General features: G+C 55.7%; 1 protein-coding gene and 1 long non-coding RNA gene across 3 annotated transcripts in view; one reads left to right on the forward strand and one right to left on the reverse strand.

The window, feature by feature from the left end:
- The first annotated feature begins 892 nt into the window (after positions 1-892).
- LOC141408875 (uncharacterized) lies at positions 893-2,292 on the forward strand. Its single transcript, XR_012426385.1, has 2 exons — positions 893-1,137; positions 1,642-2,292. It is a non-coding gene; the product is annotated as an uncharacterized lncRNA (long non-coding RNA).
- RAB40B (RAB40B, member RAS oncogene family) overlaps positions 1,125-12,938 on the reverse strand; it is a 42,127-nt gene continuing 30,313 nt past the window's right edge. The window contains exons 2-6 of one of the 2 annotated variants that reach the window (XM_065532183.1): positions 10,266-10,326; positions 7,229-7,289; positions 5,805-5,882; positions 4,713-4,935; positions 1,125-1,887 (exon numbers count right to left, since the gene is read on the reverse strand). In XM_065532183.1, the coding sequence (XP_065388255.1) occupies positions 1,673-1,887; positions 4,713-4,935; positions 5,805-5,882; positions 7,229-7,289; positions 10,266-10,326 (638 nt within the window). In that variant the 3' untranslated portion in view covers positions 1,125-1,672. Of the gene's footprint in view, positions 1,888-3,295; positions 4,359-4,712; positions 4,936-5,804; positions 5,883-7,228; positions 7,290-10,265; positions 10,327-12,938 lie in introns of those variants that run through there. The other variant, XM_005585347.4, reaches the window with a different exon arrangement.

Raw genomic sequence — 12,938 nt, forward strand, 5'->3', positions numbered from 1 at the left:
CGTACACCCCTGCGTGCGTGGAGCTGCCTAGGGCCTCCCTGTCACCAGCCCTCACTGCTGTCCAGCCCCTGCCTACAGGCCCCCAGTGGCTGCCACGGTCCTATGCGGAGACTTTGCTCAGTTTCATCCAAGGTTTCGCCAATGCCCTTCAATAGCTGAGGATATACGAAAGGCTCCCCGAGCAAAGGCTGGGGCCCCAGGGGGCCGGGGAGAAGGTCGCCGAGGCACACATGGGAGGGAGTGGACAGAAGAGCACAGGACTCTGCTGAGGTCTGAACGAGCCCCTCCGGAATTCATGTGTTGGAACTTAATTGCCAGTGTGAAGGTATTAAGAGCCAGGGCCTTGAGGCAGTGGCAGAACCTCCAGAACGGGATTCAGGACCTCACAGGAGGTGTGGCAGAGCTGCCTCCTTCCCTTTGTCCTTCCGTCCCTCCGGCCATGTGAGGACGCAGCCACAGGGCACCATCTTGGAAGCGGAGACTGGGCCTCCCGAGACCCAAACCAGCTGGCGCCTTGAGCTTGCACTTCCCAGCCTCAGAAGTGAGAAACAAATGTCTATTATTTATACATTCCCCAGTCTCAGGTGTTTTGTTACGGCGGCGTACACGGACTAGGAATCTCCTGCTCCCTCCAGCCCCCACGTCCCCGCACTGCCCCACCCTCCAGGCCGGGACAGAAGTGTGTCCCGCCCCCGTGACAGTGACGTCTCACCAACCTCCAGCCTCCCCCAGGTGAAACAAAACCTTCACCTCCCCCTAATACAAGCAGCTTCCATTTTGCTTGTAAAATCCACATCTGACGAAGCTGTTCTCCAGCAAAGGGCAGACCTAGCGTGTCTGTCTCTGTCAAAACAAATATCATCAAGCCTGTCATTGACTTTTTTTTTTTCTAGATTCACTATTTTGGCTAAATTCCTCATCAAAATTGCAAGCTACGAACCTTCTCTACTGGAGTAATTTTCAGAGGGCAACTGAGTCATCATTGTGGATAATACATTTTGAATCTTGATGTTTGGAAAGAGGGTCACAAGCACCTGGGACAGCATCTGGAACTGGTGTTTACACCACGGACGGATCGTGTGGACAGATCGCGCCAGCAGTGAGGGCTGCGGGAGAACATGACAAAGCTTCTCTAAGGTTTAATTTATATTTATGTTTTTTGTATATTCACCACCCGAACACGCAGTCTTCTACTTAGTCCAGTCTGTATCAGGCTTTGTCTGGTTTTGTTCTGCCTTGGTTTGCTGTAGCACTTTCTGCCGTGAGCGTAACTCACTTCCTTGTTGCAGGAGTTTCCTGAGGCTGTCATAACAAATCGCCACAGACCTGGTGGCTTAAATAACAAATATTTATTTTCCCGTAGCTCTGGAAGCCAGAAGTCCGAAACCAATACTTTGGCAAGGCTGTGCTCCCCCTGGGAGATCTCGGGGAGGCTCCTTCTGTCCGAAACCAATACTTTGGCAGGGCTGTGCTCCCCCTGGGAGATCTCGGGGAGGCTCCTTCTGCCTGTCCCGCTTCTGGGGGCTTCTGGTGGTGGTTGCCTGGAGGGCCAAGGCCTCCGGGCGGCCTGTGTGTTCCGTGAACACCTGCGAAGGGCTCTGGGTCACAAAGCCTTGGGAAACTTTATTTTATTCCTTCTAGGACACTACTGGTACTCCTGAGGAGCTGTCAATTACAAAACAAGAAAAGGGAAGGAAGAGAAAAATACGCGTTTGGCCTGGTTTGATGTTGCAGCGGGAGGATCCGTCTTCTTACCCTCCACCATCACCGAGCCGGGAACTGAGGGAGAAGAGGCCCCTGCAACATGAGTTTCTTCAGTGTGGGTTCTCCTTTCCTTGCATCTCAGTGTCCTTGTGTTTGCAGCTGGGAGGTCGGCCTCACCCCCACCTGTGGCACAGCAGAGAGAAGGATGAAGAGGTCCTCGCAGTGTGTCTGCACGAGGCTGGCCACCTCCCCTCCCCAGGCACTGTCCCCTCAGGGTTCACCTTCTGTCCACAGACCACGACCCTGCCTCCCCACAGACTTTGTCCCCGTAGCTGCCATACCCAGTTGGCCAGACACCTCCAAGCCCGGCTCCACCCGCAGGGACCAGTGCTGCTCTCTTCTCTCTGGGCCTCAGTTCCACCATCTCTGAATAGAGGCGTTGCCCCTGATTCTAGGGTCCCTTACATTGCTTTTTTTTTTTTTTTCCTGAGACGGAGCATCGCTTGTCACCCAGACTGGAGCGCAGTGGTGCGATCTCAGCTCACTGCAACCCCTGCCTCCTAGGTTCAAGTGATTCTCCTGCCTCAGCCTCCTGAGTAGTTGGGATTACAGGCGTGCGCCACCATGCCAAGCCCATTTTTGTAATTTTATTGGAGACGGGATTTCATCACGTTGGCTGGTCTTGAGCTCCTGACCTCTGATTTGGCGGCCTTGGCCTCCTAGAGTGCCGGGATTACAGCTGTGAGCCACCGCGCCCGTCCCGGTCCCTTAAGTTTCTCAGAATCTACAGACCAGCAGCAGGAACTAGGAACATCAGGCATTTTCTCACTTCATTTTTTTGGTTTAATCCCTCATTTGCAACTCCCAGCCACTGACAAATGTCCAACAGCATGACCAGGGAAGAAGCTGGCCCTGGAGGTCTCTGCCCTGCTCTGAGGCATGCAGTCGGAGATAGGGGCTGCATCTCCGTGGGGAATCCCGGACAGCCCCTGGGGGCTCCTCACCAAGGCTCAGGAGCACAGCTCCGGTTTATCAGACAGGCACACGCCTGGGTGTCAGCTTTGAACTCTTCCCTCTCTCCTCTGCACTTCTGTTCTGGAAAAGGAATCCTTTCTCAACAGGCGACAACAGTTCAAGGATTCAGCCTTGTTGCCAGTGTCGTTTCTTAGCTCCGATATGTGATGTCTATACCAGGCAGTGGCGCAGTGAAGTAAAGGGCTGTAATAAATACACAGAATCTGGCCGGACGCGGTGGCTCACGCCTGTAATCCCAGCACTGTGGGAGGCCGAGGCGGGCAGATCACCTGAGGTCAGGAGTTCAAGACCAGCCTGACCAACATGGTGAAACCTCATCTCTACTAAAAATACAAAAATTAGCCGGGCGTGGTAGCACACCCCTGTAATCCCAGCTGCTCAGGAGTCTGAGGCAGGAGAATCACTTGAACCTGGGAGGCAGAGGTTGCGGTGAGCCGAGATCATGCCATTGCACTCCAGCCTGGGCAACAAGAGCGAAACTCTGTCTCGAAAATAAATAAATAAATAAATAAATAAATAAATAAATACAAAATTCTAAAGAACCGGCCACCAACTCTACCAAGAGAGAAACGACTATACATTTTATTGTTGAGAAACATTTTCTTAAATAAGTGTTTTCACTTCATTCCTTTTACTGAAGCAGGTCTTCCTTGGCCTGTTGAAACTGCGTCGTTCAACGTAACTAGAGGTATCTTTGGCATTTTCTTCCCTTAGCTTCATAACTTGTAGAATATCTTGTACAAAAAATGTAGATTTACAGAAAAATATGCATATAAATCACTTATTAATCCCAAAATGTAGTAAATAACTAGCAAAAACTTTATCAAATCCATTTCATACACAAACTGGACAGATCCGTTGCACATAACCTCTACATCTGCAGCGTTTTATAAATTGGTGCTTTGACATTAAAAAGGAGGTTTACAAAAAGACCCCTCTCGTGATATCGATGACTCTAAATCATCCCACTACCGTTGCTTCTCAAATTCCCTTCAATTTACGCTAATCACTCCAATATCACCATTCTTACAAAAGCAGTTATTTTAAGGAAAAAGTTGCAGTGCAATCATGATAAAGTAACATTCAGAATTTCATGTTACCAAGAGTTGAGCAGAGTACTAATTTTCCCTTTATAAACACACATCGAAAACAAGAGCTTCATGCACATCCACATAGAAATTCGAAGTCCGACAGTGTAGTGTGTTTCCATCACACGGAAGGCATCGCACACATTCGCAAGCAGCGTTTGCCGAGAGAAACCGGAATCTGAGATGCATCCGCCAGCTGCCAGGGGTAACACCGAGTTTCTCTGGGAGAGATTCCACCGTGGTTCTTTTAGTGCCTGCCTTAAGAAATTTTGCAGCTGTTTCTGGTGCAGTTTTTGGGTGGGCTCTGGGGTGGGCGGACAAGCTTCACTTTGCGGAGGCTGCTCCTTTTGTGGGTGGAGCTGGTGGTGAGGGAGTAGGAACGGCCGTGCATCATCCTGGCATTCAGGCCGTTGGCCATTGAGAAGGACTTGAGGTGGCTTCTTAAGGCAATGGGGAGCGGGAGCTTGTCCACCAGGTGCACCGGCGTGCAGGACACAACCGCCCGGCAGCACAGGTCTTGCAGGCTCAGCACTTGGGAGAGAAAAAGGTAAACCCTGCTTAGTGGATGTCCCTGCCTGGGCTGGCCATGGGGGTGGTGCCCACACCTGTTCTCCTGCCTTCCCGAGGCTCGTACACCCATGGCCCTGGCTTGTACATGCAGCAAGCCCTGCCACCACATCCCCTCTGCCCACGTACAGATCCCAGAGCTCCCTCATGAGCTTTCCGACAAAGCTGTAGTGATTACTTCTCTCAAATGTCTTGCTCTGAGAACAGACACAGTGGCCCTGAGGCGGGTCCCGGGAGGCAGACACTTATCCAGGGGGCCACCGAACCACCTCGGCGTCTGAGGGCAGAGGGGGGCCCCAGAATAGCCCCGGGGCCTACCCTTGCTTGGCCGCCAGAGCCGGTCCATCCCATGCCGCAGCAGCACGATCCTGGCCAGCTCCGTGAACGACTCCGTGATGTTGAAATTGCACAGAGGGCTGACCTCAAAGAAGGTCACGCCCAGGCGTTCGGCGTAGGCCTGGGCCTGCTCCGTGGGGACCTGCCGCTTGAACGCCAGGTGCAGGCGGTTCCCCACCAGGATCTTAGGGACTCCGGGGGCATGCTAGCGGGCAGGAGAAAGGCGAGGAGCATGGGTTACTTGAGTGAGATTTTGCTGTCGTTGCAAAGTGGGTGCTCTGGTGTGAAGAACCCCCCACGAGTTCATGTCCACCCAGAACCTCAGCATGGGACCTCGTTTGGAAAGACAGTCTTTGCAGACGTAAATAGTTACGGGGCGGCCCCGCTGGATTAGGGCCCTCATCTAATGACTGGTGTCCTTGGAAGAAGAGAAGACACGGACACTCGGAGGCCGTGTGATGCAAAGGCAGAGACTGGAGCGGTGCAGCCACAAGCCGGGGGGCCCAGGGTTGCTGGCACTGCCGAGAGCTCGGAGCGGCGGCTGTAGGGAAGCAGCCCTCCCGACACCTTGGTTTGGGGCTCTGGCCTCCAGAACCGTGAGCGAACGCATTTCTGTCGTTTGGGACCCCGGCTTGTGGTCGTTACTTACGGCAGCCCCAGGACACACAGTGGGCTTGGCGCTGACCACGCCATGTCGCCGCTGCCAGGTGGGCTGGTCTGCGTGCCAGCAGGCACAAGCCCCCGCCACTGCTGGTCAACCCAGCCCGACCACAGCAGGGAGTGAAGCAGGCCAAACTGTGGGGCCTGACCCCATGCCGAGGCACGCCATGGAGGCTCGTTTTGCCTGGACCAGCTTCCTGAGCTTTGGTGACTCTCTGTAGCTACACTCATGAGCCTAGCCCCATCCAGTGCTGTGCCGAGGTGAGGCACCCTCCTTGCTGCTGGAACCCCATCCAGTGTCCTGGCCCATGATCCATGTGTACCCATGAGCCCTGGAGGGCCCGGCCCTAATTCCTGGCCTGACATCCTCCCAAGCGCACAGGGATCTTGGGCAATGGCGTTTCTACAACGTACCTCATCGATCTCCTTAATCCACCGATCAATGCCGTCGAAAGACCAGCGGTTCGCAATGTCATAGACCAGGATCACACCCTGGGGGAGAGGTCACAGGCTCAGCACACAGAACACAGATGCAGGCACAGCTGCGGCCATGCACGCAAAGACATACAACTAACTCAATCATTTCCTTCTTTTAACACAAAGTACATAATTTTGATTTATCACCCGAATGATCATTTCCAACGATATTTCATAAGCTCAGTGATAAACCCTCAAATGTCACAGTGAGCTGGGGACTAGCACTCACACCCACGAGCCACTCCAGGGACACAGGACACGGGGCACCACGGTAATCGCCACCTCTCGAGGAGTGCGGCCCACTCACCTGGATGGATCGCACGCATACACATGCACATACACATGCAGTTCACGTGTGCACGCGTGTGCACATGTACGGGCAGGCACACATATACACATACAGCTCACACACAGGCACTCATGCACAGACGCACGCACAGTGCACACACACGCAGTTCATGTGTGCAGAGGCATGCACATATAGAGGCAAGCACACACATTACACACACAGGCAGGCACTCATGCACAGACGCACACACAGTGCAGGCACCTGCACACACGTGCAGACACACACACTCATGCACAGACGCACACACAGTGCAGGCACCTGCACACACGTGCAGACACACACACACTCATGCACAGACGCACACACAGTGCAGGCACCTGCACACACGTGCAGACACACACACACTCATGCACAGACGCACACACAGTGCAGGCACCTGCACACACGTGCAGACACACACACACACACTCATGCACAGACGCACACACAGTGCAGGCACCTGCACACACGTGCAGACACACACACACACACTCATGCACAGACGCACACACAGTGCAGGCACCTGCACACACGTGCAGACACACACACTCATGCACAGACGCACACACAGTGCAGACACCTGCACACACGTGCAGACACACACACTCATGCACAGAAGCACACACAGTGCACATACCTGCACACACGTGCAGACACACACACACACTCATGCACAGACGCACACACAGTGCACATACCTGCACACACGTTGTGCAGACACACACACACACTCATGCACAGACGCACACACAGTGCAGGCACCTGCACACACGTGCAGACACACACACACTCATGCACAGACGCACACACAGTGCAGACACCTGCACACACACTCCCATAAATGCTTACTCCCTAATGCCGATGAAGTCTCTCAAACAACCAATCACTCTATGTATTTAGATTCTTGGTACCAATTTATACATAAGCGTAACCACCTTATCCTCCAGTTATCCATTAACGGATGGTAAGTTAAACATTGTAAACGTTATCATTCAAAGTCAGTTTGATCTCCCAGCTCGGGATGCTGTGTTACCTGTGCACCCCGAGAGTACGAGCGGAATATGGTACAAAATCTTCCCTGGCCCGAAGTATCCCTGGAAAAGATGTTGGAGACCATTAAAAAGAAATCAAGTGCTTCTTCCTGACAACAGGTTCTGGAACTTCAGAGACACAGCAAGTGCACCGCACACCCGCCAGTCAGCATGCCAGTCAGCTGGCCACCACGCTGCCAGCGCGAGACCCCAACGAAACTGTCCCATGTTCCCGGGGATCCAGGCTCATGCTCTTCTCTGTCATTTAAAAAGTCAAACTAGAAAAAAGAGTGATGGGTTTTAACATAATTCTCAGATATTTAAATACATTCAAGGTAGGCTTTAAAAAACTTGTTGAATCTGGAGATAAAGCTATGCAGTAAGGAGTGTGGGTCTACACTGGGGGAGAGAGGCCAGTGGGATTCCTGCTCTTCCAGTTCAACTGTAAGAACTCACATGGAGTCAGCCCTTCCAATGTGCCCCCAAAAGGGGAGGAATACAGGGAACTGCCTGGAGTAAGCTGAAGGCAGGCTTGAGTTCTCAGATGACGGCACACACAGCAGGTACTAGGACCCACAAAGACAACGGAGCTCCAACAAACAATGAAAGGCCAGGCTTGGTGGCTCATGCCAGTAATCCCAGCGTTCTGGGAGGCCGAGGCGGGCTGATCACCCAAGGTCAGGAGTTGGAGACCGGCCTGGCCGACACAGTGAAACCCTATCTCTACTAAAATACAAAAATTAGCTGGATATGGTGGTGTGCTCCTGTAGTCCCAGCTACTCAGAAGGCTGAGGCAGGAGAATTGTCTGAACCCGGGAGGCAGAGGTTGCAGTGAGCTGAGATCGCGCCACTGCACTCCAGCCTGGGCGACAGAGCAAGACTCCATCTCAAAAAAAAAAAAAAAGTAAGCAATGAGGGTGGAAAGGGTGCTCCCCAGGGATCAGTTCCCAGAGGAGGCAGCCTTGGGACAGCCAGCACTGTTTCCCGGAGTCTGCACATGCAATTAACATACCTACATCAATGGGAGACTCCCCAGTGGGCTGGGGGCTGGCCCCACACACAAGACACAGCCTCACAGATGAGCGGTGGGACGCGGCATGGTTTTGCTATTTTTGTTACATGCACCTGTGGTCGGTGACCACCCTCAGCAACAGAGAGAAGGGCCTGGGGCTCCAGAGGGGACCAGAGACACTGGCCATTGTCAAAGCCTAGGAGTGAGTGCCTCATTTCCTGAGAAGCAAATTGATCTAGAATTCAAGCCTCAGCAGGACCTAAGGTGCTCAGGCTTTGCACACGGTGGGAGCTGCCCAAAAGCTTATGGTTGAGGAGGCAGCGGGCCAGATCGATCTGCCAGCTTCGCAGGGAGGCCGAAGGGCCAGCACGTGCCGTCAGAGAGCCCCATCGGGAAGTGGGAGCACTCCCCCCTCAGCTGGGACAACGTGCCGGCCTCCTGCGCCGCCGCCTCCCTGAAGGAGCAGAGCAGAGCCCAACCCCAGCCCCAGTGGGTGCAGGCAGGGAGGTGAGGGTAGCTGGGGGCAGGCAGAAGACCCAGCTGTGGGCATCAGGAAGGACCACACTCCGGGGTCTGCGGTGGGAGTGTGACCTTGCTCAGAGGACAGTGTGGACAGAGCAGGTGCTGGCACCACACACGAGTGGCCTCAGGGTCCTGCTGGGGCCTGGGGTGATTCTGAGCTTGGCCGAAGTCCCCGGGATCTCACTCCTGAGGTGAGAGAGAGAAAAGTGTTGAGGGTGACTCTTCGGCCCGCTGGGCAGCGGCGGTCAGGGAGGCTTTCGCTAAGATGAGCAGCCAGACCCGGGGTGGAGCTGGGAGAGGGCATGTGCCAGCCCTGATGCCAAGCAGATCTTCAGGAAGGCACTGAGCTCGGGGGCAGGCATGGGGCAGAGTGCGGCCTTCGGATGGCCTTGGCCCCTCAAGAAGGATGGTTTTGGAGAGGGAGAGGAGAGTTGGGAACAAGGTCCTGGACATGCAGGGCTCAGGGCCGGGAGAGGGCAGCAAAGGCGCAGCTGGCAGAGGGTGGGGAGCAGGACGGAGGCTGACGGCAACTCCAGTGCCAGCCCAGCGAGGGCCCGGGGAGCGGGGACCTGAGGGCAGACTGGGTGGGAGGCCTGAAGCTGTGCAGCAGGAACGGCCGGGGCGCTCGGGGACACTGTGGAGAGAGGCTCCCGGGACTGGCCACTACTGGACGGGGCAGGAGTAGGAGGGGGACAGGTAAGAGAAGGGGGTCCCAGCTGCTGGAGGCGCACGCGGCTCGGGGGTGGCCCAGCAGGCAGGAAGGGCCAGGAGGCTCGGGCGAGGGTCACCCAGGGCTGGCAGCAGTGCAGGAGGGACGCCCAGGAGGGAGGCAGCCCCAGGATGAGGCACCGCAGGAGTCCCCCATCCCCACTGCCCCACACAGATGGAACCGCAGGAGCCCCCCAGTCCCCACCACCCCACAGAGCTGGAACCGCAGGAGCTCCCCCATCCGAAGCCAGGAGCTGGTAGAGGGAGAGGTGCCCCGGGCCGGCCCCAAGGGGAGGGAGGAGCTGGGGTTCTCACAGCTGAGAGAGCAGAGCCAGCGGCCCCAGGCTGGCCAGTGAGTCCTCCCCTCCCCACTCTGGCTCCTCCACCCACAGGTCAAACCAGTCCCGCTGGCACCAGAACGCTCCAAGTTCCCTGCTGGGTGCTCAGTGGCGTCGCTGAGCTAGGCGTGGGGGACCCAGGAACCCCGGGCTGCTCAACCACGCTGCACTGGTCCCCTCTTGGCATCTTCCCACAGACACCAGGCCACAGGTTCTGACCCCAAAAGCCCATTCCCAGTCACAGCGCTATGTCCGTCCTGCGGTCCCCTACCCTGGATGACGGGGGCCCAGACAACCAGACCACTGCCTCCTTCAGAGAAGGCCTGGTGCAGCTGGGGCTGGGGGTGCTCCCCGGGCTGTGCCGATGGTGGTGGGGGGAGGGCGCTCCCCGGGGCGCTGGGTCAACCAGGGGGGTCACTCCCTGGGGGTGCGGGGCGCTTGCACCTCCTCCAGACTCACCAGAGCTGCAGCTTCACCCGCCGCCCGTCCAGCAGGATTGTGGTCGTCTTGTAGTCGATGCCTGTGGGAGGGTTAGAGATGGCTTAGGCCTGAGGCTGCCACTAACAGGACGCCGGAAGTCGGGACTCACTTTCGGGGAAGAAAAGGCTTTCTCGTAAGCGCAACTTCCAGGTTTACCAGGGCAGGCGGATTGGACCCACCCCCCGTGTCTGCCCAGGCTCACCCAGGCCCTGCCTGCACCCACAGCCCCGGCCTCCTGCAGCCCCGGCCTCCTGCAGCCGGGCCCCTCCTGTCCTCAGCCGCGGGGGCTTCTGTGGGGGTCAGGCTCACATCGCCTTCTCGCCGGGGGCTCCCACATGGGCGCTGCAGAGCCCACATGTGACCTGGAGGCCGGTGGGTTGGCTGCAGGGCTGTAGCCGCTGGGTGTGCCCCGGTCTGGGCTGGTCCTTCCCTCCCACCGCCTCCCCAAGCCTGCAGGCAGGAGAGCTCCGACTCAGCCCTGTTTCCAAGGGAGAGGGGCTATGGCAGGGGGTCTGCAGACACAGACTGCGTTCGCCAGTATCACACTAGGAAAGTACAGGAAAAACAGACGTGACCCTGCGTGGGGCGCCCGCTGTCAGCGGTGTGAGTGCGCGCGTGGACCACGCGTGCGCAGCCTCAGCAGTGTGTGCGCGTGGACCACGCGTGTGCGGTCTCGGTCTGAGTGTGCGCGTGGACCACGCGTGCGCGGTCTCAGCGGTGTGAGTGTGCGCGTGGACCATGCGTGTGCAGGGACACGGGACACGGGACTGCACGCCCGTCCCAGTAACCTCTGGGGTGCAGATTACAGGTAGGCTGGAACCTTCTGTCAACATTCTCTTTTTTCAAGTTAAAAAAAAAAAGAATGCGTTTCTTCTTTTTTTTTTTTTTTTTTTTTTTTTTTTTGAGACAGCGTTTCTCTCTGTCGCCCAGGCTGGAGTGCAGTGGCGCGATCACGGCTGACTGCAGCCTCCACAGCTCAGGCTCAAGTGATCCTTCCACCTCAGCCTCCTGAGTAGCTGGGACTACGGGTGTGTGCCACTATGGCCAGATAACTTTTGTATTTTTTTGTAGAGACAGGGTTTCGCTATGTTGCCCAGGCTGGTCTCGAACTCCTGAGTTCACACAATCCGCCTGGCTCAGCCTCCCAAAGTGCTAGCATTACAGGGATGAGCCACCATGCCTGGAACGTTTCTTCTAAAATAAAAAAGCTACAATTAAAGGCTGGGCACAGTGGCTCATGCCTGTAATCCTAATATTTTGGGAGGCGGAGGCAGGTAGATCACTTGAGGTCAGGAGTTCGAGACCAGCCTGGCCAACACGGTGAAACCCCATCTCTACTAAAAATTCAAAAATTAGCCAGGTGTGGTGGCGGGCACCTGTAATCCCGGCTACTTGGGAGGCTGAGGCAGAATTGCTTGAACCCGGAAGATGGAGGTTGCAGTGAACTGAGATTGTGCCACTGCACTCCAGCCTGGGTGACAGAGCGAGACTCTGTCTCAAAAAAGAAACTACAATTACAAAAATCTTTTTTTGAGACAGGGTCTCTCTCTGTCACCCAGGCTGGAGTACAGTAGTGCGATCACAGCTTACTGCAGCCTTTACCTCCTGGGTTCACAGGCACACCACCACACCTGGATAATTGACAGGGTATTGCTGTGTTGCCCAGGCTGGTCAACCTCCTGAACTCAAGTGATCCTCCCACTTTAGCCTCCCAAAGAGTGCTGGGATTACAGGCGTGAGCCACTGCGCATGGCCAATAAATATTTTTAAAAGGGAAAAATATGTCTCCCCATCCCCCCAGACACCAATGTTCTGCTTCTTCGGGAAGCATCTCCTGCGTTCACTTCTAGAGCGTCTGGATGAGTGCCAGGTCTGTCACTGAGAATGTGGAAAGAGAAGCTTTGAGTTCAGGGGCTGGAGAACGCCGGGTCGGAGCACTGCCTTCCTAAAACTAAGTACAGTGACACCGATAATCACGGGAACCCAAACTGCGTAGTAAGAAGATGTGACGGCCGGGCGCGGTGGCTCAAGCCTGTAATCCCAGCACTTTGGGAGGCCGAGGCAGGCGGATCACGAGGTCAGGAGATCGAGACTATCCTGGCTAACATGGTGAAACCCTGTCTTTACTAAAAATACAAAAAAACTAGCCGGGCGTGGTGGCGGGCGCCTGTAGTCTCAGCTACTTGGGAGGCTGAGGCGGGAGAATGGCGTGAACCAGGGAGGCAGAGCTTGCAGTGAGCCGAGATCATGCCACTGCACTCCAGCCTGGGAGACACAGCGAGACTCCGTCTCAAAAAAAAAAAAAGAAGATGTGACGAGCGTTCGTGCAATTTGCTTGATTTCATGTATAGGATTCACCTGAGAGTATCTCTCAACGCACTAAACCTAGAAGAGACAAGCCCTGGCCTCGCTCTCGGTGTGACCAGACGTTCAGTGAGTCGACAGCTGAGGCTGAATAGGGACTCAGAATTCTAAGGGAAGAGCGCTGCCGGGAGGCCGAGCGGAGAAGCAGCGCCAAGGCTTGCGCCAGACCTGGCCCTGGGGACGGTCGCGGAGCACCCGGCCTCTGCAGCTCTCCTGCCAGAGAAGCCCGCGATGCAGCCAGTGAGTGCTCAGAAACAGGCTCCTCTAAAACTGCCAGGCTGCCGAGGC

Source organism: Macaca fascicularis, chromosome 16 (genome assembly GCF_037993035.2).
Source record: "Macaca fascicularis isolate 582-1 chromosome 16, T2T-MFA8v1.1".
NCBI lineage: Eukaryota > Metazoa > Chordata > Mammalia > Primates > Cercopithecidae > Macaca > Macaca fascicularis.